The sequence below is a fragment of the Kwoniella shivajii genome, chromosome 10 (genome assembly GCF_035658355.1).
Source record: "Kwoniella shivajii chromosome 10, complete sequence".
NCBI classification, from domain to species: domain Eukaryota; kingdom Fungi; phylum Basidiomycota; class Tremellomycetes; order Tremellales; family Cryptococcaceae; genus Kwoniella; species Kwoniella shivajii.
The window spans coordinates 518,013-544,453 of NC_085917.1; the positions used below are offsets into that span (position 1 = coordinate 518,013).

The following is a 26,441-nucleotide window of genomic DNA, read 5'->3' on the forward strand; positions in this document are numbered from 1 at the left end:
GATAGGACGAGAGGTTGAAAAGATAAGGGGGTTGGGGGGGCACAATGGGGGGATCTCAAAACAAAAGCAAAAACACGTGCAGATCACACGACAAGTTGCTATTGGAAGGATAGATCCCATTTACGTAATTTGGTTTTGTGTGGTTCCAGAGTATTCTGGGTTCTTATGAAATCAGATAGCTACTAATCCTACATTCTTCCTTCACTCTTCTTTTTCGGTTGCTTCAAATCACCGTCTTCATGCCACTCTTACAAGATCGCTAAAGCTCCACCATGACAATGGCAGCGCAATCTGTCGACCCTGCTCAGCCTTTCGTCCTGCCATCATCTCCATTTTATACGCCAAGTAGGAAAAGAGCCGCGTCTCCTCCATCACCTACCACAACACCTCAAGCTCAACAGCCACACACAGCGCCATCGCCATGGACTAGCAACGGCCGTTCCTCACCTCCAGAAGAATCTTCTTATCATCACAGCAAGAGGAGAAGACCAAACCTCGCGAACGGCTTTCAGAGCTTGTCAATTTCGATCGAGCAAGCTAACAGAGTACCCATTGACCCAGATCAGCTTCTCGACCATGCCGATCAAGCGACTGAAAAGGACGAGGGTATTGGCTTGACACGATCGGCAAACAATGACGTGAGAGTGGAGGTACTTCCCGACGAAAGGTCAAGTAAAAGGCATCATCACCACTCTACTACACATCACTGGTCGATCCCTACTCGTGCTGGTCCATCATCTAGTTCTTCTTCTTCAACGTCGCCTACCACATCGGGCGAAGAGAATCATGATTCTGATACCACATTCACCTATCCCTTTCAACGGCGCAGAAGATACGCTGGTGTTGCGCAGCAGGCTGATGAGATCGTTCAACCTGATCAGCCTGAAACCTTCGGATCAAACGCTGAGCTTGGTGTGGAAGATGTCACGACACATATTCCTCGCTCGGGAAGAAGAAGCAGAGAACATGATAGTGACGCCAGCATGGAAATCGAGCCCAAAGGGAAGAGAGTGAAGAGGGAAGGTGAAATGGATATGGATATGGACGATGTTCCATCAATAGTAATGAATGAAGTCGACAAGAGAAGAAAAAGGAAGACCATTTGGCACGAGCCTGAAAAAGACCGTAAGTGATTTTGCTAGCTCGCCTGTGTCGCGGTAATGCTGACGACGATATATACAGGTATCGTCATTACTTGTCTCTCTGATACATCATCTTCCCGCGCTTCTTCTCGTTCACCTTCTCCCGAAGAGAAAGACATCGAGGAGTCGTATCTTTCCCAGCCCGGCATGCAAGGTTTCACTCTATCACCTTCACTTCTCACTCACTTGCTCAAAACGCAACGAGATCGATTGAATGCCAAATTTCCTCATACCGGTGATCAAAGCTCTCTTGTCGTGTATCGACCGTTAGGTATCCCTCCTGGAGATTGGAATGAATCTGCAGTCAGGAATTGGCAGCCTGACAAAGAATATGTGGACTCTGGGCGTTTTCAGGAGGTGGATGACGACGAGAATTATGACAAACCAGAATCAATGCATATGGCCGAGGATGAGCCTATGGATATGGATGGTGATGTGCAGATGGATTAGTCAAGAAGAGTATATCCAATCTAAATGTAGTAACACATTGTATATCTTCAGACGTTTTGCATAATGTATAAATCCTTGTATACAATTACCTCGATTGATGGTCGGTCGCCGATGGTCACACGACCTCCACAGGATACGTCCACTGATAAAGACTGTAAATATTTCGAGACCATCCCTCCATGCTTTTTAGCGGTTTGATTATTCTTATAATTTTTCTGCACTTCTGGGTCGTGTGCAATACGCAATTTTTTGTTTCTGATCAATCACATCATTTACAAGCCTACAGTATGCCTCGACCATGACTGATAGCGGCAACTCTGGATCGAAACTCGCTAAAAATGGAGAGTAGGACGATCCCCAATCCCGATGAGAGCTGGGGTGAGATGACTTCGGAAGCTATACAAGCTTTACTTGTTAGTGTGATTTGGCTACCAGTAAAAAGGTGATTCACTGATGCTAGGCTACGTACAGCTCAACAACGCTATACAGTCTTTCCCTTATCGACATCCATTTTTCAGACGATTATACTTGGTATTTTTCCTTCTGACTAGTCTGGTCATTTTGCTACCATTCTGGACACTTCTATATATACCCGTTGAAAATAGACCGAGAAGAACATGGACCTTGGAGCGATGCCTGAGGGTCAGGTGGAGCAGACGGTTATGTGGACTAGTTGCCCGATGCGAGATTGATTATCTAGGCCGAGACTTGACAATTGAGCTAGTAAGTTGTACACTTTTCCCCGATTCATACACAAATGCAGTAGACCATGATGTGCGCACTCTGATGAACGTATAGGATCCCAATAGTTTGAAGTTCTCTCACCCTGTAACGATACCCGCTGCGCCACCGTCCATCCTCCGTGGGCATATCAAAGAAACTCTGAATGATATCTGTTCGTCCAGAGGAAAATGGATTCCCCATTTCGTACATCGAGTAAAACGAGGAAAACAAGGCGTCTGGGGGAGATGGAATGTGGAGAATGAAGAAATCCAGCAGTACGGCTTCGAGGACGTAAAGGCTTTCTGGTTCACCGGTGAGAAATCCTCGCCACAGGAAGGTGAGTGCCGATCAATCTTACCGCACGAGGTTGTTGACGCTTCGTTTGATGCAGACGTCAAACTTCGAAAACCTGGTGACCCCGTCATGCTGCTCTTCCACGGCGGGGGTTATCTTTGCGGAACGGCAGCTGAAACAGACATGACATCATCCATCGCAAAATCAATGGTCAAGCATTCACCTATACAGCACATCCTTTCGGTCGATTACAGGCTGGCTCCCGCGGCCCCATGGCCATTACCTCTTCTAGATGCTATATCTTCATATTGCTGGCTCGTCAGAACAGAAGGTGTAGATGAAAGAGATATCGTAATTGCGGGTGATTCAGCGGGTGGACATCTGGCTCTGGCTTTAGTCCGATGGTTGCGAGACGAGGGCCAGAACGTACAATTGAAGCTGCCCAGGGGACTGGTACTTTTGTCCCCGTGGTCGGACGTTGGATTCACCAATGCTTGGGGTCAAGAAGCGATGAGTCATAACAGAGACTCTGATACGGTACGTAGATTCTTCCGGAAGGAAGCAAATATTGGGTTCACAGTCTCTGTCCCTCTACACCCTCTTGACGCCTATCACTGTGTTTCCAAAATATTTACCTTCTCTACTTAGAAAAGGAACACAGGCTGATGGCTCTTCTTAGATCGACGACACTTTCGGCCCTTTTGCAACTTCGCTGCTACTTCGTGCGCTACCGGCATCCATCATGCACACATCCCCGTACCTTTCTCCATCGTCACTGCTTTTGCCATCTGATGCTAGTGGTCCAGATTCGTTCAAAGGGTTTCCTCCTACTTATATAGTATATGGCGGTGCTGAAAGGCTGTCGAGATCCATAGTATTGCTATGGGACCGGATACAACTTAGTCGACAAGGAGACGCACATGTAGTGTCTGATCGACTTTTCGTTAGTCCTGATGCCGTCCATGACTTTCTCATCTTCGCCTGGATGGCAGTGGAGGCCTCCACCGTGTACGAAGACCTTGATGAGTGGCTCAGACTGCTGTTATCAACCGAACAGCCGACAGGGGAAGATAGCCACGTATCCCCAGAATTATGGCAGAAGCATGATGTTTCAGACTGGAGAGAGATGGTCCAACGAGGAAGGATCTCAAGGCAGGAGACAAGAGAGAGCTTGAAATCTCACAAGTCGCCAGTCATGGGACCGACCACAGACCACATGGGTATGATGAGGATGGTCGAAGACATGTCTGGAGAGGGAATGAGGTGAGTTCTGGATCACAAGCTAAGTGACAATCCGCCGCTGACAAGGACACTGGATTCGTTTCCAGTATGATCGACAAAAGCGCTCATTTCGCTATTGAGCTGCCTAAAAGCCCTGAATGGCTGTCTCCATTGACAGCGGAGTTTGGGCTGGACTATGCACCTGATGATAGCGAAGTCCCTTGGTATGATCTTGATAGCGCAGACTCGGACACAGAGACTAGGAAGGACCGGTGAATATAGGAATTCTCGCAGCGCCGAACTTGTTATACATGTTTCTAAGTGATACATGCATTTAATATAGATTTTGGTCACGACTCTTGCGTAAGATTCTAAGAAAGCATATGTTCTAACGGGAGATCCTTACCTGCCTGTCGTACCCGACACTGATCGCCTCCCAATCACCATTCTCGGTGAGGATAATTACACAATCCCGTACTACCTCGCTTGAAGCTTGGCCAAGATCAGTCGCGCCGTGTATCTTGACACTGGAGCGATTTTCTCCACTCAAAGCGATAAGGTTCAGGTAACCATTTGGCGTTGTCGTACTGCACTATTAGTCAGCTCAGTCAAGTAGGATCATACTATCCACTCACATCAACCCCGACCCATCAGGTAGCCAGCTCATCCTGGGTAAAACGAAATCGTCCCCCTCACTTCCCGTCCAGAGAACACCCAGTCGTTCAGTGTCCTCAGGTTCAATGCCATACAGGATGATTCGTTCTCCAGTATTTCCTCTATGATCTCCCGTTTGACAAGCCACGATTTTTCCAGAAGGATGGAGTGCCAAGTTCAGCACCGCAAATGAGACATGTGTGTCCATCGGATGAGGATTGAAACTCTTCGTTTTGATTTCCCATTCCGTGCCTACATCCACGTCATCATTTTGAGATGGGAGACGGACATAGTACAGGAGGTGAGATGATCGTACGGTGTACAACAACCATGTGGATTGTGGATGAAAAAGTATCGCTTCGGGATTTGATTCCACTTTGATCCTATACACTTCCTGATATCGTAGTGTTGGATCGCATGCCAGAGCAGGATCATCTGACTCATCTAAAGGGATGTCATCATCATCTGATGGCGGAGGAAGAGCAGATGCGACAGCACGATAGACAACGATGCTATGGTCGTACGATGCGGTGGCCATATAAGTACCGTCGGAGGAGAAGGCTACTCGCACTACGAATTTTGTCGATTTGAATGACTGAAGTTGTTGACAAGTGATGATATCGGTCAAGACAGATCTGAATGAGCGATCAGCAATACGAAATCTAAGATGAAATACCGACCTACGTTCCATCCATTGAGCCAGTCAACAGGTATCGCGGATTTTGAGGATGAACAGCGAATGACAGAATAGCTGCTTTATGAGGTTCTAGGATCCGATCGACCTAAATTTTGGGATCAGGAACTCATGTGGTTGATTCTATCTTCATTGCAAAGCAGGGCTAGACTCACCTCCCCAGTTTTATAGTCTATGATCTTGAGCGTTTTATCGACCGAGGTTGTTATGATACTTGGGGTGTACGAGACTCGATACCTTTGGACACATGACTGATTAAGCTTTGGTAGTAGTAGGGTCTAGTGAAGAGCTTGACATACGACGCAGAAGTAGTATCAAAAATCCTTTTCGGTATTCTGCCTTCTCCGACCGTGAGCAAGTTCATAGCTGAGATCCCTTCTATACTTCGTTTGACTGCACTAAGAGACACCTGCGCCGGTAACGGCACTTTCATCATCTCCTTCGTTGTCCACCCCCTCCAGCTCCCATCCATTGCCTGTTCCATGCGCTCGTCGACTTGTATTTCTCCTAGATCCTTGGCTATCTGTGTCGACAGATAATCCTCCACCAGCATTCGCAGGTCGGGTTGTGGAGGTTGAGAAAGATCGGGGGCGGGAACATGGGATGCAGAGAGGAATGGAGGTAATACTGAGGGATAATTTTGAGCTAGATAGTGAGCGACCAACGTTTTCAGGTGAAGGGCAGGATCTGACATGATGTCTAAGTATCTCGATGTGATGCGCACATGTGAGAAAGGGAGGCGATCCGAACTTGGATGATCAATCAGGTAGTTCAAATTTAGTTCAACATTCGAGGTGGAGGCTTCTCACCCTCAAGTTGCAGTCCACTTGGTCATTCACAATCTGATCCGTTCCGGCAGAACCAAGAGGACGAGGTATCCCCAATTGGATGTCTCCCCAAGCTGCCGCCTCACATGGGCTATAGCATACTTGAAATATCACTACATGGCCATCATCGTGAGATACAAACTCCTTTATATCGGGAATACCAAAATCCACGTCGTGTCAGGTGGAGCTGAAATAGAGCCAAATAAAACAAAGTTACTACTAAGTGAACGATCTACGTTTTGATCACATTTAACGGTTCACCCAATGTCCGATCATGAACAAAGCTGCAAAACTACTTTCATAGCTTTCGGGAACAATGTCAACGGTAATCTGGATCCAACATGCTCCTCGATTATCCAGGAACCTACTGATATCACTTCAAAAGTCAGTTGTCGGAGGGTATTTTGGACCAGCTGGACATGCAGTATAGGTCAAGGTGAGATTGTTTGGCCTTTTCCCACTCGGCTATGGTATCTGATGATTGACATACAGAGCCTTGGCTACTATGGGGCAATAATTCATCGAGCCAAAAAGTAAAACCTACTTCACTTCATCTCGTGGGCAGTATTAAACGCGTGATCGGTTTTGATCATCCACAAGCGTTCCTTCTAGATAATGGCTTCGTTCGGAATCTCGAGGGGGTGAAATCTTCGACCACATGGGACGATGCAGTACTGACCGCGACTGGGACTGTGTATGGGTGTAAAGGTGAGACGGCCGGTCTGAACGGAACTAACTCCGATGCCAGACCTCAAGGTATACCGCTTTCAATCTCTCGACGACCTGTTCCATAATCGAAATTCATTCGGACCGTTGAACACGCCCTCGAAGCCCACAGTATCTATCAATCTATTTGCAACTGAAAGTCGAGCATTTATGCTCGTCTGCGGTGAAGCACATTTCCTTTACGAGATCGTAGACGTGCGGCATCTTCCTCCAAGATCAATCACAACGTCTGACCCAATTCAGCTAAAATACTTCGCCGACTTAGAAGCTCTTGGAAAGCTCACGGTAGTAGCTGGCTCAAGTAATCGAATAGGAGTAATCACGGAAGCTGGCATGGCATATTTACTTCCAGCTCAGGGTGATATGGAATTACTGGAACTCGAAGATGACGTTCGCTTAATGGGAATTGGCTCGAATTTTGAGATAGCAGTAACAGATGACAATATTCACGTACGGGGTTCAAGTGAGTGCATCTGCCAGAGTTTGAGCTGACTTATAGATCAATTTGGGCAATTAGGCTTATCGGGAGATTGTGCCGATTTTACTCCCCTTCGCATCGAAGGATATACACCGAAAGATGTTTCGCAAATATATATATCTAGGTGGTCTACTATACTCGTTATGAAGAAATGATGATACCTGCGCCGGTCTTGCATCCATCCAGAATGGCACCGCATGCTTCATCAAATGCTGCAGTCATACCATCTTCTCCATCTCCAGGTTGAAGGAGTAACAGGTTTCCGGACCAATCCTTCTTCACGGGACCTCTCTCAACATCGTCGAAAATCCCATTATGCGCTTTGAGATAACCTGGCCAAACGATCTTGTCAAAGTAACCTGGGGGATCGACCCAAACTCCTCCCTCTGCAGCATCGGCAGGATCTAGAAGTGAATCAGTGATGTACATAGGTAGATTGAACTCACGTTGTAGCACATAAACCTGCCTTTCTTCTCTTCTCTGTTTTAACACTTGATAAGGAACTCTCAAAAAGAGCTGAATATCCAGATAGTCTACCACTTCCTGCTTTATTAGCTTCACCGACGCCACCTCCACTCACTTTATCCCAGTAAAGGACAAATCCATCCACGATGGACCAGGCGATGTCTACTCCATCTTTCTTTTGCTCATCGACATACTGTGTTAGTAATTTACGCCATTTATCGAACACATGTTGCTGTATTTTCACCTCTACTTGCTTATTGAGGTGATCATGAGAAGCGTGTGAAGCTTGTTGTCCTGTTTTGCGCATTTCGCGAAGGATGGAACGAAACTCTGGCCACATGATGCATGTTTCTGGATCGTCCCAGTCTTGTAAATCGGGATATCGATCGGAGTATGGAACTGTCTCTTCAGGCTGCAATGTAGCTCAGCATTCGCTTCATACTTATTACGCTTACAGGGCAGAAGTCATCTTGATGAATGATATGGGCTCCTTCTGGGAGTGCTCGATGAATGTGTTTGGCGAGCAGTGTCTTCCCCGAACAACTCGCTCCGCTGTTATCGCTTAGCTCTTGACCTGCCTAGATCATTTCAAGTTGACCTACCCTATTCCGATGATCACCAGCCGTGTGCGAGCTGAAGAAGACATCTCGTGAAAGGGGTGAGATAAAACAGATGTAGACACAGAAGGTAGACTTCATACATGAAGACATAGGAATAACATTATGAGATATTGGTTTATGATGGGTTTGGAGACCCCGCTGTGATTACGTGTAAGATGTCACTTTCCCACGGTATCACTCGGATTGGAAACTATCAGATATGATCCTTTCTTTCGTCCTGCTTTGAAACGACTTGAGTCGTTCCTTCATCATCACTTGTCAACTTTTCTTCTTCATTCTGCTTCACACTTAACCCTCATGCTTGACTGAAAAGCACACTCAAATCAGCATCATGAAGGTCAAGAAATCGACCAAGAAGCATACTCATCCTGTAAGTCATCTCAGATCATACCAGCTCAGGTCAATTCAGTCAACTAATTCGTTTAGCAGCCAAAGGATGTTATAGCCTTGGCAGACTCAATCGTCAAGGCGCCTGATGACGATCTCATCAGCGTCTTGCAGCAATTTGACAGCTGGAAATATCCTAGAGGCGATCTTCATACCTGGGTCGATGTGCTCGACCGCTTTGACGACATTCTTGCCGATATCACAAAAAGTTACGAGCTGAACAGGATACAGACGAATGAATTTACGCCAAAAACAAAGCAGCTAGTCCATCAGATCCTGCGCGTGCAACGGCTGCTGCTTGAAAATTGCACCAGTAGAAAATTGTTCTCCTCATATGACGTGAGTATCTGCTTGAGTCGATTGTTGGCTTACAATAATTTAGCGACTCGCCGACCTTCTCCATACTTCTGACCTCGATATACTATACTCAACAATATTCGTACTCCTTCGTCCCGCTCAACAATACGCTCGGTCCATCCCATTTGAGAATGCGCAACGTCACTCCATCCTTCATCGCCTTTTGACTCTATCTCGAGGCTGGGAAAGACTCATAAACGCCGGGCTCGACATGTCAACGCTTGCGTCCTCTGCCGAGGTAACTCTCCCGGAAGAGCTCAAATCCGTCCAAATACAATACTACCCTACATCATCCCAGAATGCATCCTCTTCCCCCGCGAAGACTGTTATGGCGCAAGACACACCAACACGTCTTCGTCCTGCTCAATTGACAACTCCATCTGCTTCGTCCAGGTCTCGCTCCGCCATAGCAAGCGGACCGTCTACCTTAGACCTCGGTAATGTGACCGCTTGGTCAAGTCCTACAGACCAACTCACTCACCTATCAGAATCAAACAGCGTCCCTCTTGATGATCAGTACAATGCCTTAAACAAGATCCGTCTGTCACAATTAGGAAATCTCGCCACAAGGCGGCAACTGCTCGCCATTCGGCTACTAGCGCTCGCCACTTACATCTACATCTCTACGGATGATGCAGCACAATCCGGTCTGTTCCTCTACGAACCAGATTTGGTACTACAACTTGCCGAATTGCTCAAAGCCTCTCCGCATATCGGAGAACAAGTTACCATCGCAACAATCCATGCGATTGATGCGTGCGCACATCACCGCGCAAAAACAGCAGAGGTCCTGACAGCCGTCAGCGCTAATGTCCAGCATGGCATTCTCGTCACTTTTCTTCGACGGATGGTAGAACGACTGACCAAAGGAGGTGAGTACGAAAATATCGAATTTAGCTTACATATAGATTCCGTCCCTGTCGACCTGTTCGACGCTGCCATCTCATTTGTCGCGTACATTCCCAACTCACCAGCTCATGTCAATATGCTGATGGGCGCTGGCATCTATCGTATTCTGTTGGACATGCTCGGAGCTGCTGGAGATCGGAGAGAGAGCGTAAGTTATCCACTTCCAAGCTTCGCTGATATTCAGTACATTCCCCGAGCCACCGGCCTGATCGATTCAATAATCTTTGCAAGCCCTCAAGCACTATCAAACTTCAGCAATGTAGATGGTGTCAACTTTCTGGTACATAGGGTGAAGGTGAGTTTGGTCTTGTACCGCATAGCTCATACGTGCTGCCAGGCCGAGATAGAATTGCGGAACGATGCCGCAACGCCAACACCAACTTCAACTTTGTCAGAAGGTACGTCCTCTGTGTCGTTTCACCTACTAATGGTCTTCTAGATACCCTTCTCGCTTTGGTGAACAATCCTTTGAAGAGCGTACTGCGCTCTCTGCAACGGTTAATGCAGACCTCAGGTGGTACAGAGGGTCTGAGGAATCTTGTGGATTCGGAACTACCTAAATGCATCAAGCTGATCTTCGAACAACCTGCAAAATTCGGTCCCCGAGTTTATGCTATGGGTGAGTAATTCCTTATGGTTGAAGTCAAGCTAATCTTTGTATAGCTATCAACATTATGGCTACTTTTGTTCACAATGAACCGACGTCTTTGTCAATCTTGCAGGAACTACAGCTGCCTCAAACACTGTACGCTCAGTTGGAAAATGAAGTGCCCCCGTCCCCTGAGGTAAGTGCAGAACCTTGAATACTCCGCGCTTACAGTATCAGGCTATCGCTGCTGTACCTACTGCGATAGGAGCGGTCTGTCTAAATCAGTCAGGTCTCGAATATACGGTCGCTCATCCCAGTGTTGTCACAAATCTCATTTCTGCCGTGAATAAGCCAAACTATCAGCACATATTCGACGACCGTGAGAACGCCAAGGGTCTCGGTGCCGCACTGGATGAATTATCACGACATCAACCTCTGCTTCGACCGATCATCATGAAGGCGTCCATAGACCTTCTTTGTCGGGCTTCAAAAGATGGAGCTGCTTTCGAGCCTAGCGCAAACGAACGGAAAGAGTATATACTGAACGAGATGTCGTCAAACTTACCTGAAGATCCAAAGCAACCTCCAGTACCACCAAACAATCCATGCCTCGCCTCGTTTTCTCGTATCTTCAAAGTTCTCAATGGGCTTGTACGCAACGCGGCAACGTCAAAGGATTTCATACAAGGAGGCGGTCTCGATCAGGTCTTGGGTTTAGCCGAACTTCCTTGCTTACCTATCCGTTTCGGCACCACAGAAGCAGCTGCATCCTTGTCTGGCTTACTGAGGCACATTGGAGAACATGATCATGCGCAGCTCATTCATGCCATCGTAACATCAGTACAGCAAGCAATAACAAGTACGTCCGATCTATGGGATACCGACCGTGCCGCTCGATGGTCTGCAATGGACGCTGGGGACGACGATGCAGATAATCAACGCTCGTTCAAGATCGTTCGTAGTCTTGGCTTGAGACTTAGCTTTCTCAGCGATGTGATCTTCACCCTGTCCTTCACGAATGCTCGGAACGCTACCTCTCTCATCAAGTCTATCGGTCTAAATGCCCACCCCGATTTCCTTTTGGATCTTGCCCGAGTCCATCGCGTAGCTTACCAGCAGCATGTCGTCCTGAAAAAGCGCAAGACTATCGTCTCTGACGATCTTGATTCAACAAAGGCGCAGGCAGTGGAAGAAAGGGACAGTGGGGCAAAATACCTGGCAACGAGGCTACACGCAGTGTTGACAAAATTCTTCAAAAGTGAGTGGTGATCGCTCCAGACAGCCGCTTACTTTTGCAGCCATCATAAAACTCATTCACGTCAAGCGGAACCCGGATGCCGCTCACATCAGAGAAGCCGGAACGCTTTCCATAATGATCGCTGATTCCATGCTTGATCACCTTGCAAGTACTCTGGCGTTGCCTGACCGGACCACCGGTATCGATACCATGGCATTTGGCACTGTATCGTCGCTACTGTTCGAAAGTCGTGAGTTCATTAAGCCAAGAAGTCGCTGACGGTCAGAACGAGGCAATGAAGGGCCCTTAAATACCACTCTTCTCCTTACATTCATGAAAAAGGATGGTCTGAAGCTCCTGATATTGTTAGCTGAACGGATCGTTGCCCCCATGGACGATCTTTCAGCAACAGCCTCCGACACTCGCGATCAAGAGCAGAAAGATGCTTTCGTAGAAACCACTGCAGGCGTCAAGATTGTTTTGCTGTATTTGTCTGCCTTGGCTTCTACTAAATCATTCCTCGAAAACCCGGAGACCCACGCGCTTAAACAACGCTCGGAGAGTCCTCTGGTCGCTGTCAATGTCTTTATCAAGATTCGTCTAGCAATTTTCCCCTTGGCACATCGTATTTGGGAAGCGCCCTGGTTATTGGAGTGTCCTGTGTCCACTCTGAAACTTGCTGCACGCTGCTTCTCAACCTTGCTTGAAGGCAAGTCAGAAGAGTCCGCAACGGAAGATGATTCTTCCCGCAACACTATAGCTCCTACGATTCCAACCCTTCCAGTGGCGCGACCAACACCTGTTGTTGCAGATCCCGTTCGTGTCGATCAGCTGGTGGATATGGGCTTCCCTCGAGGATCTGCAGAACGAGCCTTGATCCGCGCACGAAACAATGTCACCGCTGCAACCGATCTTATCCTCAGTATGCCACATATGTTTTCGGAAGAACCGGTCGCCGTGCAACCTGCCGAACAGCTGGAACAATCTGAAGCACCACCACAACCAGTTGAAGGCTCATCATCAGTACCCCTCGACCCTGACGCCGCTCATGTCGAAAATCCATTAAATCCTGTGAATGTGGACATCGTCGATGAAGATACCGCCTTGTCCGACCGCGAGTTACTAAAGCAACTTCGTGAACAATATCATCCCCACGCAGCTTCTCGCGCTTTGATCCTCCTTGATCACGCGGAAGACCTTGTTTTTGATGTCTTACCTTGCTTCCCCATTGGTGAGGAAGGAATTCGTTACCTCATAGGTCGATTGGTAGATTTATCCAAACCTTACGAACCCGCTCATGAGAGCGCCGTCTCTGCCAGGCTTCGACTGATGTCATTATACCTCCGATCAGCTGATGGCATGATGCTGGATGAATCAAGTATTACCACTGCTATCGCCATCTTATCACATCTACCACTCGAACATGAAAGCTCTAGACCTAGGTGGTTCCCAGCGCTCTTGTTATTCGCCGAGGCTATAGCGGCCTCATCACATGGAATCAACAAGGTAAAAATCGGTGACGATCCTGGACTTGAAATTTCCACCTCATCTCCCGCGTATGCTTCCGTTGCTCCCAAGCTTTCGAAGGCTTGTATCCAACTCATATCGAAGTCTGATGTGACTCGCAATGAATTGGTCTCAGCTTTGAGACTTATGGTCTTACTGACCAGAGAAGCTGCCCCTCTGGACTCAGACACGCTGCATAACCTACTCTTGCCTTTCAAGCAACCGTCAGAAAAAGTTTCTGGATGTCATTCACTGCTCCTCCTCATCGTCCGACATGCCTTCGAAGATGTGCCCACCCTGACTGATATCATGCGTCAAGAGGTCCGACATTGGCTCTCACCTACCCGAAGCAAGGTGGTCGATATTCAACATTTCCTCAAGCAGCTTCGTCAAGCAGCCCTGCGCGAACCTCATTGCTTCGTTCGCGCGGTTGAAGATGAGTGTGCACTTGTGGACCCCACACCGCCTCAATCTGTGTATCATATTCGAAGCAATGATAAACCAAAGGATGCAACCGCCTCAACAACGGATCACTCTGATCCATTCCAAGGGTCTGCCAATGACCAACGTCACCCATTGATCGATCACGTTATAAGCGAGCTTGGCCAAGCCGTCCGGGATTCTCTCGATGGTAGCGACGATCAATCCGAACAAGCTGATCACGCTCACACTTATGTTGGCTTGCTCATGTCCATCTTGACTGAGCTCCTGGGATCCTATACTTGTGTCAAGAAAGCCTTCATTGCTTCAGTACGTGAACAAGGTCTAGGTACATCAAAAAGCAAGCTCGGCGTTGCAACCCTAATATCCGATCTGGTTTGTTGTGTTGTATTGCAACCCGATGTCACCGGTGTTCCACAATTCGATCGCGGATCAAAACCCGCTCGTCGTCTAGCCATTTCCTCTTGGTCCAGCTCCCTGGTTCTAGCTCTCTGCTCTGATATTTCATTATCGTCTAATGCCAAGGAGTCATCCGAAGATATGTCTTTCATTCGCAAGTCGGTCCTCGATGCGATCACCAAAACCCTTCGTGATCTCGCCACGACCGTGGATCTTCCTGTCCGTTATGGTCGTTTATGGGCTCTGGGTGAGCTCTTATATCGTTTGCTTATAGCTCGTCCTTTGAGTCCTGCTCGGGACTTGAACGATTCAACACCACACATCGCAAAAACCATGCTCGAGAAAAACTTTGTCGGTCTCATAACAAACGCTTTAGGCGAAATCGATTTGAATTATCCAGAAGTTCGAAATGTACTTGTATCTTTGCTTCGAACTCTTGATCATCTGTGAGTTTTTGAGTCGTCGAGTCAGTGGCTGATGTCATAGCTCAAAAATGTCCGTCAAGTGGGGCAAGGCCAACAAGGAGGTTAAAGATGCCTCTCATGACGTAGTTCCCAGTGAGGATGAGGTCTCGTCCGATTCTGACACCGAATCCAACTTCGACATCGATATGAACGAAGAGGACGAAGCAGGTCCTGATTTATATCGTAATTCAGCGTTGGGAATGTAAGTGTAAGGAAGACAGTTCTCGCAGGCGCTGATATATCGAATCAGGATTGGTGGAGAAATGGGTGATGACGAGGATGAGGATGATGATGAGGATGATGACGATGAGGACATGGACATGGGAGACGATATCACGGTCAGTCTATCTTGTTTATTGATCATAGTCTTACTAATTCACTATTCTCAGGATGATGACGGCGCTACCGATATGCAGACATCGGAGGATGAGTCGATGGGATCCGACCTCGACCCTGACAACTGGGTAGGTGACCGTGTTGAGAAGTTCCCGCTGAGCATCTTGGTAGACCGACGATCTTCATGAGGAAGACGAAGGAAGCGAAGGCGATGAAGCAATGGATCAAGAAGTGATACTCGGCTCTAATGAAGATGACGAAGAGGGGGAGATTTGGGATGTAAGTACGTTTCGAACCCACTTGTTCTGACTTTCTTGCAGGACGTCCCGGAGGACGAAGAATCAATAGTGACAGAGGAAAATGACATGATGGACGAAGACGATTTGAGTGGCGAAGTCGAAGGTGGGTCTCAAATGCCTACGCTCTATGCTAATTTGGATTAGGCTTCTTTGAGGGTGATGATGAACAAGAGCTGGAACTGGATGAGGAAGAGTAAGTTGAGAATTGCGGCAATTGCTGATAAACAAGCTTCGACGAGATGGAGATGCTCGAATCGTTCCCTGTTGCCACGCACAGCAGCGGGATGCACAGACACTCTCCCGATATCACAGCCCCATGGGCGTGGGATCAGTCCAGCTTTCACAACGCCCCGAATTCAAGACGGCACCGCTCGGTACTTGCTGGTCAGTGCCTATGCCAAATCTCCCTATCGATGTACTGACAATCAGTTGCAGAAGATCCTACCGTCAGTTTGTTCGGTCGGCCACCACAACGCTCCTCCGGTAGCACTGTCGCTCAGCATCCCCTCATCACTGATCCTCACTCCCAGTCAGCTCCAATGCGTGGGCTATCTCGTCATGTTGGAGGCAACTACGGCGATCTCATCTCCGCTATCGAAGGTATGGGCGGTACAGAAGCTGTCCAGATGCTCGAAAACCTCATTGCAAGCCGCCAAGTGGGAGGCACCGAAGCGATTCGAATTGATTTCGCGCAAGATCAGAATGGTACCGTAGGTCTTTCGGTCGGGGGTCGCACCTTTTCTCTTCAGCCTCCACAATCACACCACCAGCAAGCATCAAACAGCGATGTGCTTTCGGAATACGTTCCCGTGCCGACCATGCAACGGTGGCAAGAAGAGATGAACATGGCGACAGCCGCCCGTACCGAGTTGATCAATCGCTTGATTATACACATCATCAACCGTCTCATGCCTGAGGCTCGTCGCCGCGCAGAAGAAGAATTAGCGAAAATCAAGAAGGAGGAGGCAGAGGCCGCCGAATTGGAAGCGGAAGAGCAAAAGAAGAATCTCGCGTCAGCCACTAGCGTCGCTCTCCCACAATCCCCACAAATAGTCCCGGAAGATATCGATCAGCCAATGGGTGAATCTAATCACAGCAGTCTCACACTAACTTCAGCAGAAGATGCCGAAGTGCCCGAGGTTGTTGCTACGGAATCACTTGCTCGAACAGTCATCTCCATACATGGCCGCGATGTTGACATTACCGACACCGGCATCGATCTCGAATTCCTTCAAGCTTTGCCTGACGATATGCGAGCGGATGTGGTAGATCAGCATATGCGAGAGCAAAACCGACACCGTCGTCCACCTATTACCGCCGCCAACATTCCCGAGTCAGCCTCGCAGATCAACTCAGAATTCTTGGATGCGTTGCCACCAGAGATTCGAGCGGAGGTCATCATGCATGAAGCTATGGAAGCTGCTCGACGTCATCCACCTCCCGATGCAGCCGTAGCACCGGATGCTGGTCGCGCTGCCGGCTTCCTCGCTGGATTGACCAATGAGCTGCGTGATGTCATGTTACTTAACCAGCCCGGAGATCTTGGTCCTCTTCGTGTCGGTCCATCACGATTCCCCGAGCCACCAGCAACCAACGCAAAGAAGCCCCACCGTGAAGGAATCCAATTGTTAGAAAAACCTGGCATCGCTTCCCTGGTTCGCCTGTTGTTTTTCCCGGAAACACTGAAAAAGGGTTACCTCTTCAGAGTTCTTGTCAATCTCTGTGAAAACTCGACTACCCGAAGTGATCTCCTGAACCTTCTCTTGTCTGTGGTACAAGACGGGTCAGGCGATCTTCCAGCGGTTGATCGAAGCTTTCAGCAAATGTCCCTACGTGGAGTGGTGACGCCCAAGGCGACCCCCAAAAACAGAACGGTTGAGTCTCCGGCTGCTGCTGTTGTGCCAACGAGTCTGTTCAGTCATCTACAGACCGAACACATCCCGACATTCATCGCTCAACGATGCTTCGAAGCACTTGTCTACATCGTCAACTCCAATGCTTCTGCGGTGCAGTATTTCCTCAGTGAACACGAACAGCCGGTCGGGTTGAAAAGACATCTTTCGAAAAAAGGGAAAGGAAAAGACAGGCTTTTACCTCAGACAAAGTTCCCCATTGTCGTTCTCTTGGGCCTGCTCGATCGACCTCTTCTCGCCAAGACTCCCGGTATGATGGAAACTGTTGCTTCTCTCTTGGTCACAATTACAAAACCGTTGGCTGGAGAGAAGGCCGACAATAAACCCGACAACGATCCATCCGCAAAATCGTCTCAACCTGTTATACCTGGTCCTGTCCTTCGTCTAATTGTCAATTGCTTGACTTCTGGGGAATGCACTAGCCGAACTTTCACAGCCACCCTCGTGGCTATGCAGAATCTTGCATGTCTTCCCGATGCTAAAGAAGTCATTTTGCAGGAACTGCGATCCCGCTGCAAGGATCTAGGACTAACTGTTTCCGAACAACTAGCTGAACTGGCATCGGGTCTTCAAGATAAATCTACCGACATTGGATCGTTGACCTTGACCAACTTTTCGCCTCCCACCTCGACTCAAGCTCAACTACTCCGACTGCTCAAGACCATTGATTATCTTCACCTCAATAAGGTTGACTCTGACCTACCTTCTCTGCAAATGACCGATGAGGAGCAGGCAGTCAACGCTGTATTCGAGTCTTTCGAATTCACGCCGTTGTGGGAACAGTTAGGACACTGTCTCAGTCTGGTCGAATCCAGAGGCAATACTGATCAGATCGCCACAGTTCTTCTCCCTCTTGTTGAGGCTCTTATGGTCGTCTCGAAATTCCGAAGTAGAACTCCTCGACAAGCTCGTTCGACATCCGCCCCTCCTAATTTCGAGGATAATACCGATTTATTTGTGTCATTCACGACCACTCATCGAAAGGTCCTGAACACAATAGTCCGGAACAATCCTTCTCTGCTCAGCGGTTCGTTCTCCCTTCTCATTGGAAACCCTCGGGTACTTGAATTCGACAACAAACGTAACTGGTTCTTCCAAAAACTCAAACGCAAGAGAGACCCTACCATGCCTACTACAGTCATTCCTCTTAATATCCGCCGACAGTATGTCTTTGAGGATTCGTTCCACGCATTGCAGCGTCGGACCGGAGATGAGATTAAGTATGGCAAGCTTAGCGTCAAGTTCTACAACGAAGACGGTGTCGATGCCGGTGGTGTCACAAGAGAATGGTACAGCGTACTTGCTCAGCAGATCTTTGATCCCAATTTTGGTAAGCCTTTTATCTAATGAGATCAAGCTGACGTGATTCGCAGCTCTATTCGAACCTTGCGCTGCGGATCAACAGACATATCAGCCCAATAAAGCCTCATCCGTGTAAGTGACGGATCATAATGATAGCAGCACTGTGCTGATCCTTCTATAGCAATGGCGATCACCTTGCTTACTTCAAGTTTGTTGGCCGGGTGATAGGGTGAGTTATCTCGTTTTTGCGACGACGAAGTGTTATTGACACGATACGAATACATTGCAGAAAAGCGGTTTACGAGTGAGCATGATGTCGCCAATCACCACTAATGCTATTTTGCTGACAATCATTCAGCGGCCGACTGCTCGATGCTTACTTCAACAGAGCCTTTTACAAGCAAATTCTGGGCAGAACAGTTGATATGCGAGACCTAGAAAGCATCGATCCAGAGTACGTTCGGTGAAAAGGGTCTATGAACGGTAGCTGACCAGAAGGCAGATACCATAAATCCCTTCAATGGATGTTGGATAACGACATCACTGGCGTCATTGACGTAAGTCGGCATTTCGTTATTATCTCCAGGCTGTGCTGATTTCTTCACAGCAAGAATTCACAATTGAGGATGATCAATTCGGCGAGAAAAAAATCGTCGAAATCAAACCTGGCGGTTCGGCCATTCCAGTCACCGAGGAAAATAAAGAGGAATATGTTAAACTTGTAGTGTCGTATCGATTGGATAATTCCATTAAGGATCAGATCAAGGCATTCCTTGACGGATTTTATGAGTAAGTGCATTCGATACAGAGGCATCGCCCAAGTCATTAACGGTCTTTCTCAGTATAATACCTCGACAGCTTATCCAGATATTCGAACCTGATCAATTGGAACGTGAGTCATAAGCGGCTTTGTGTCTTCCCTTATGTTGTACTGATGATCTGAATAGTTTTAATCTCGGGTATTACCACTGTCGATGTGGATGAGCTCAAAAATGCCACACAGTGAGCCATGCGTACCACCCGTACGCCATATATAGCTGACTAATTCTTCACTGCAGGTTGAGCGGCTGGAAAGCAACCGATCCTGAGATATCTTGGTTCTGGCGAGCTTTGCGAAGCTTCTCGCAGGAGGAGCGGTCAAGATTTCTCATGTTCGTTACCTCTTCGTCCCGAGTTCCTCTCGGCGGCTTTGCCCAGCTTCAGGGTAGTTCGGGAACGCAACCTTTCCAGATGCAAAAGGTAAGCGAGCTTTAAGCTTGTTACAAGATCCCATCAGCTGATAGCCGCTCTTTCTCTTTACAGCTCTATGCAAAAGAGGGAAGTCTGCCCCAAGCCAGTACTTGCTTCAATCTCCTCCTTCTCCCCACGTATGCTTCGTATGAGCAACTCCGGGAGAAGCTACAGTTTGCGATCATGGAAACAGGTGGTTTCGGCAAGGCGTAGACCACATTCTAAAACCCCTTGTCCCGACCCTCCGCTTAATATTTTTCTACTGCCCGTTCCATCTGTATCACAAGCATATCATTTCAAAACAAAACAAAGTCCATGACGCCAGTAACGATAAATGTATATAAATCGAATACATGACATATGAATGTATATACTTTCTTAATTTGCGCTTGGACGCAAGTTGGACGATGAACCATGCCTCCTCAATGACGAGAGAGCGCGTTGGTTCTCGTGTATCGATAGCGGTATCAAACAGATACATCCGATGTCCTCATCATCGCCTCCAGAAGTGTTCTGACTTCGTGTTTTTGACCACTTTCTGCAGACGATAAACATTTGCCGGCGGACGTTTTGCGCACAGCTGCAAGATCAATCGTGTGAGTAGATAACTCTTGTATAGTTGGAAAGCAACGGCTCAGCACGCCTCAAACATACGCGATCCCTCCTAAAGTTACACTTGCCATTTGCACCTCAAGCTAGCTTAAACGGTCATATCCCATTTTGGCCCTGATAATTAAATCAGAGGGCTTTCAGGCACAAGTCCGTAACAGCAAGTGAAATTGATATCGTCGTTTTGGTAGTGATTTTCACCAAGATCTAATCTATTGACTTGAAGATTTTTGAGGGACAATTACCATACTGCTTGTCTTGCAGGATCTAGTACCGTATGTACTCAGCTTCTGTTGGATGATGATGCTACAATTGACCGTTTACTTGACCTGCAAGCTATCACACCACTACTGGCCTTGAAGAGATATCGGTTTCAATTTTTTATGTCTAAATAGGTATTCACCCTGATCAGCGTCATGACTGCACCTTTGCTACACTCTGATCACGACTTCAATACCTCAATCACCTTTCCCAGTATAATGCGCAATAGAGCATATTGCTCAATCTCTTTCATTTCCATTTGCTTATCGATCCATTGGCATGTGAACTTCTTTACTAATCTATTCTTATCAGTCCAGCTAACCATTGATAAAATACAATATCTAATGGTAGAGTCCGAAATTGATCAGGGAATGATCACTAACTGCTGGAAATAGATAGTAGGCTGGAAAGGTGTACAGATAATTAGTCCTCCTCTTGTTGCTTTTGATTGCCTCAAAATACCAATGATTGTATGTTGCACATTGGATCCACCTTGTGTTATTTTTTGATTCCATCTGTTTTGCTTTGTTTTAGCAATTTGGTTCTCAAATTGCTCAACCTTATAGTTGGACTTGCAGCACTTATACTTGAGGTAAACTCCCTGTGACCAAATTACTTCTCTCCCCTTACAGACATGGCGGATTTGTGTCATGATGGCTATGCCAACATAATAGTTTATCATTACATAACCCAAAGATATTCTCCCGCTCTCAAGATATACTTCCGCTCTCAGCAATATTGTCAAATAGATATAGAAAGGATATTAGAATAAGGTAAAAGATATTAGGGATACAGATATTGTTGGTTCAACTTCTACTCATGTCAAGTACCATGGATATATATACAATACAGCTCATATCCTTAGTCTTCTCCCTTTGAATTATTGACTGTTGTTCCTCCCTCCACCTTGACAATATCTTGATGGATTCCGGTCTCTCCTAGAAGTCACAATGCATATTGTCCCTTCCAAAGTCTATCCCTAGCTGAGTACTACTTTAGCTTTATTCCTACCAATATCACTGTACCCCAACGATATTTCTTTTATTACTGAACGCTATAGTAATACCCTTGCTTATAACGAACGTTCTTCCCTTGCCTATTGTCACGATGATCAACGTCGGCTCCAGCCAGGATGCCCGAATCGTATAACGGAGAGCCAGATAGGCAAGGCAAGAACGGTATAGGCAAGGGTATTGATATACCGTTTGGTGATGAGCGGAATCGTTGGGGCACAACGGTATCGATAAGGATAGAGCTAAAGTAGTACTCAGCTAGGGATAGACTTCAGAAGGGACAAGAGACGTTGTAGCTTCTAGGAGAGACCGGAATCCGATGAGATATCGTCAAGGTATAGGTAGAGACAACAATTGAGAATTCATAGGGAGAAGACCAGGAATACGAGATGTATAGTTGTATATATATATATCCATGGTACTCAATAAGAGTAGAAGTTGAACCAACGATATCCTTATCCTTAATACCTTTACCTTATTCTATTATCCTTTCTATATCTACTAGACGATATCGTTGAGGGCGGAAGTATATCTTGAGAGCGGGAGTATATCTTGGGTTACGTAATGATAATATTGTTATGCCGGCGTAGCCATCATGACACCTATTTGGCTTCCTGTTATATGATTTTGATCATCGTGACTATCTGGCCAAACGAGGTTTGTAATACAAGAGCTACTGTTTTGCAAGAGTCAGAGTTCGATGTCATGGAGATCAGTAGTACCGCAGTGTTCTATCCTTAAAGATCAGCAGCTTGCCCATTAAAATCCGTTCATAATGTATCTTGTGAGCATACATACATAGGAGATAACTTTCTGGGTGAGATGTCATGAATCATAAGTATCAAGTTTAGATTATGTAATAAATAGATTCTGTAATGAAGACAGAAGTCAGACTAGACTACCCAATATTACCACAGGACTACCGGACTGGACTACCGGTGTTGAAATGGTAGGACAATTTTTGGAACGTATAAATAGTGCCCGGTTTCATAGTCATATTTTATACTTTTTCCCAGCTATGGATCTGGTTGAATAACTGTCACTACAGTCAACAAGTCACACAGTTGAAGCATAGCCTCAACTACTCTCATAGATCACAGTCTTATTCTTGTTCTAGTAGTATCCACTTCTTGCACTACTATCCTGATCGTCCTTCCCTTTGGACAACAAAGACCCTCGTGCGTGACACTCTAACGCCTCCTTGAAGAAGGCCGCTATGATGTCTGATTGATCAAATTTCTCAATAATCAACGCAAAACAAACACCCTGCAAAATCAAATCTTTAACTACACGTCACATTTTCTGCTGCATAGCAGCTTTACAAGTTGTGAAAAGCTGGCATAGCTGTCACTGTAGTGCCCCTCTATGATGACGAAACGATTCCATTGACCTTTGTGTCAATAGGATCTGTGTGTCACACACGGGGGAATTTATCATTCAAAGGGGAAGGGAAAGACACATGTCTCTGACTTTTCAGGATACCAGGCAATAATCTGGCCACTATTGCAGCGAGGTCAGGATTGTGACTTACCAGAGTACTTGGGGCTATAACTCAGTTGAGTGACTTGTGGTGAGAGTGTTTCAACAAGATCCATAGCTGGGAGAAAGCATAAAACTAGCTATGGTTTTGGATACCTGGGTAGTGTACTTGTAGTCTAAATTTTGCATTGAATGCTGTACTTCTCCTTTGAGCATGCAAGTATTACTTGGATATTGTCGCAATCTTATCAAGGAGTGAGCCAGAATCACTCAACTTACCCAAAGACTACAATTGTTGTTAGCGCGTTGACTGATGGACAACATTTTGGGATACAGAATTGTTGTTAGATAGAAAGCTAAAGTGGTACTCAGCTCTGGGTAGGATCAACAGGGGTAATGGAATTTTATAGCTTCTGAAAGAGACCAGAATCCAATACAAATTGAATACAAGATGTATAGTTGTATATATGTATAATATCCATGGTACTCAATGGGAGTAGCAATTGGACCAACAATATCCTTGTTTGTATAACTGACAATATTGCGGAGAACGGGAGTGTATAGCTTTTGGTTATGTAGACATATCAGCATAGCCATCATGACAATTTGTGCTGGGTAAAATTGACACAGTAATGTGTTTTGGCACACGCATTTGAGGTACAGTTGTGTCAATGCCATATTTTGCATCTCGGCTGGTCATGAACTTCTTGTCCTGTTTTGGTATATACAACTTAGGATAAATCTATACCTACCAACGCATACTCCCAGCTGTCTTGCAAATACCTAAAATATTGATACTATTTGACCTCGCCCCGCAAAGTTCTTACGATACTCCCAAACATCACGGCCTAAGTCAAGACGAACCTCGTTAGTCGGCCTGTCTTGTATTGATTTCTGAAGCTCACCTATATCAAATTAAGCTAGTTAATTACCTTAGACTATAAATATTCACGATTGTCATGATTGATGCTGTTCAATGCACCTATTACTGACTGAATGGATAGAATAAAGTTTGTATGTCAAGAGTCGGTAGTGTCTAGTTCATATTATATGACCGAATACTATAGTATTACCCTACGAGTAGTGCCCAAACTATAATTGCAGTACCAGAACATTGGCCTTATACCAGACATGGACCACACAGAACCTCATAGAATAACAACAAATACCTGGTTCCAGGTAGGATCCAAACATGGAGACCATAGTAGACGCAAAGACATAATCATAGCACCAAACGGACCAGCTCGACCAAATTGAAATTATGTAAAACACTGGTGACGAGTGAATCCAGGTCAAGTCTACATCACTCTTTAAGCAGATTTTGGGTTCCCAGACTCAATCATACTAACCAATGAGACTACAAAATCCTTACGTTCAGGCCTCACACTTCTATAGATCTCAGTCCGTCGATCGTTGGGACATGAGAGGCAGTAACAGCGCTACAGAGTTGCTCCTGGCTACCGTCGAGACAAGTGTGAGGAAAGCACGTACATCCGCCGAGAATGAGGCAACCAGAACGATTGGAGGTAGCTTGGGCAGCTCACCTAACAATGCTGATTTGCAGTGGCCATCAAGAGGCAGGATGTCTACGGCACAGAGAGGTGGATGTCACGATCTCATCAAGGTATCACCCGAAATTACCGAACAAACCACCGAAATTACCAGACGTTGCCAAATGCTACTGTAAGATTGCAACCCTTGTTCACTCAGATTGTCACGATGATCAACGTCGGCTCCAGCCAAGGTGCCCGAATCGTATAACGGAGAGCCAAATAGGAAAGGGAAAAACAGTATAGGCAAGGGTATTGGTATAGCGTTTGGTGATGGCGATATCGTTGAGGGATACGACAAGATCAGCAGGAATAGAGCTAAAGTAGTACTCAGCTAGGGATAGACTTCAGAAGGGACAATAGACGTTGTAGCTTCTAGGAGAGACCGGAATCCGATGAGATATTGTCAAGGTATAGGGAGAGACAACAATTGAGAATTCATAGGGAGAAGACTAAGAATACAAGATGTATAGTTGTATATATATATATCCATGGTACTCGATGAGAGTAGAAGTTGAACCAACGATACCCTTATCCTAAATACCTTTTACCTTATGCTAATATCCTTTCTATATCTACTTGACAATATCGCTGAGGTCGGAAGTATATCTTGAAAGCGGGAGTATATCTTGGGTTACGTAATGATAATATTGTTATGCCGGCGTAGCCATCATGACACAGATGCCAGAACCTGAATAGATAACCGAAAATACACGAGCAACTCCTAACCGACAAAACAAGCGAAGTACCTATGGATGAACAAGGAGGCTGGACGTAAAGTGGGACAATAGAATTGTAACTAGAACAAAATAGATATAAGTAGTAGAAACCTGCAAACTTAGACAGAACCTGTTCCTTAGTGATTTTCGATTGCAGTCAATACATACATACCTTTTTTATGAGATAAATCTATACCTACCAACGTACATTTTAGCTATCTCGCAGTATACCTAAAATATCTGATCTGTCCTACCTTATTTCACGAAGTTCACACAAATTACCCGAATTCCGCCGCCTAGTTTGAGACGAGCCTCATTGGTCGGTATAGGCCCTTGACAGTGAACAAGGTAGAAAGGCGAGCAAGGATAGAGTAAGTTTTGATGTTGGAAACTCATTGGCTACCTCCAGGTCGACTGCAAGTCTGCAGCTTGTTTACGGAATGAAATCCGATGACTTTCGAATTGGCAGGATTTAAGGTGTTTGTAGTCTGACGAACTATGAAGTGTGTGTAACCAGCCACCTATCCGAAGGCTCAGCCTCAGTAAACTTATCAACCTAAAGGCGTCCTTCGCCTAAAAGACATAGCACCTGTATGGCAAAACCCTTTTCAGACAAAGCGACAAACCACTGATCTGCAGTACCGCCTCCGACTGCATCACTGCAAGATTTCGTGCGCGAAATCCTGAGAGTAAGTGACTACAAGCATATCGACGATATCCGTGTATGGGCTACCTACCAGGAAAGGTTTGACGCCTGAAGGAACATCGCTGATTCCTGGGGCGGGCATTGAGGGTGTCATGAGCATTGAGTCGCATAATCTCAACGTCCTGGTTTCGCAGAGTTCAATACGACAGCCGCTGACTTTTTTGACAAGCACCGATCTTTCAACACCTGATCACCAAATGCCGCTATTTATGCAATCGCTGGTATGCAAGCGGGTATAGTGATACATACATATATTGCTATGACTGTGACGTTTTGTCGAAGGTTGTGACGTAGCGAGTCTGATAACACATAGAACAGCAAAAAGCAATCCATGCACAGAAGGGTACAATTCAAGTTGAGAAGCTGAGCTTTACCAGGGTGATTCATCTTAGAAGGCCCCAGCTCACGAGATGGGAAAAACATCGAAGTACAGGGCCGTGT

General features: G+C 46.4%; 6 protein-coding genes across 6 annotated transcripts; 4 read left to right on the plus strand and 2 right to left on the minus strand.

The window, feature by feature from the left end:
- Positions 1-272: 272 nt before the first annotated feature.
- IL334_007085 (uncharacterized protein) lies at positions 273-1,592 on the plus strand (the record flags this gene model as incomplete). Its single annotated transcript, XM_062938779.1, has 2 exons — positions 273-1,125; positions 1,183-1,592. The coding sequence occupies 2 exons, from the start codon at positions 273-275 to the stop codon at positions 1,590-1,592; spliced, it is 1,263 nt and encodes a 420-aa protein (XP_062794830.1).
- A 338-nt stretch (positions 1,593-1,930) lies between these two features.
- Positions 1,931-4,106, plus strand: IL334_007086 (uncharacterized protein; the record flags this gene model as incomplete). The annotated part of the gene is made up of 6 exons (XM_062938780.1): positions 1,931-2,005; positions 2,064-2,315; positions 2,391-2,652; positions 2,707-3,146; positions 3,289-3,872; positions 3,938-4,106. 6 exons carry the CDS (start codon positions 1,931-1,933, stop codon positions 4,104-4,106), a joined length of 1,782 nt encoding a protein of 593 aa, XP_062794831.1.
- Positions 4,107-4,218: 112 nt separating this feature from the next.
- On the minus strand, positions 4,219-5,872 carry IL334_007087 (uncharacterized protein; the record flags this gene model as incomplete). Its single annotated transcript, XM_062938781.1, has 5 exons — positions 4,219-4,417; positions 4,466-5,119; positions 5,169-5,266; positions 5,334-5,415; positions 5,478-5,872. The coding sequence occupies 5 exons, from the start codon at positions 5,870-5,872 to the stop codon at positions 4,219-4,221; spliced, it is 1,428 nt and encodes a 475-aa protein (XP_062794832.1).
- A 397-nt stretch (positions 5,873-6,269) lies between these two features.
- IL334_007088 (uncharacterized protein) lies at positions 6,270-6,799 on the plus strand (the record flags this gene model as incomplete). Its single annotated transcript, XM_062938782.1, has 2 exons — positions 6,270-6,441; positions 6,498-6,799. 2 exons carry the CDS (start codon positions 6,270-6,272, stop codon positions 6,797-6,799), a joined length of 474 nt encoding a protein of 157 aa, XP_062794833.1.
- Positions 6,800-7,350: 551 nt separating this feature from the next.
- On the minus strand, positions 7,351-8,320 carry IL334_007089 (uncharacterized protein; the record flags this gene model as incomplete). Its single annotated transcript, XM_062938783.1, has 5 exons — positions 7,351-7,595; positions 7,656-7,725; positions 7,790-8,086; positions 8,130-8,226; positions 8,277-8,320. The coding sequence occupies 5 exons, from the start codon at positions 8,318-8,320 to the stop codon at positions 7,351-7,353; spliced, it is 753 nt and encodes a 250-aa protein (XP_062794834.1).
- Positions 8,321-8,625: 305 nt separating this feature from the next.
- Positions 8,626-19,876, plus strand: IL334_007090 (uncharacterized protein; the record flags this gene model as incomplete). Its single annotated transcript, XM_062938784.1, has 25 exons — positions 8,626-8,664; positions 8,724-9,020; positions 9,064-10,242; positions 10,285-10,345; positions 10,471-10,566; positions 10,611-10,732; positions 10,822-11,794; positions 12,144-14,565; positions 14,678-14,785; positions 14,834-14,921; positions 14,973-15,047; positions 15,091-15,202; positions 15,363-15,411; positions 15,496-15,602; positions 15,654-18,461; positions 18,505-18,565; positions 18,615-18,662; positions 18,723-18,737; positions 18,792-18,887; positions 18,936-18,990; positions 19,041-19,222; positions 19,276-19,325; positions 19,381-19,435; positions 19,492-19,672; positions 19,736-19,876. The coding sequence occupies 25 exons, from the start codon at positions 8,626-8,628 to the stop codon at positions 19,874-19,876; spliced, it is 9,420 nt and encodes a 3,139-aa protein (XP_062794835.1).
- Positions 19,877-26,441: the final 6,565 nt, after the last annotated feature.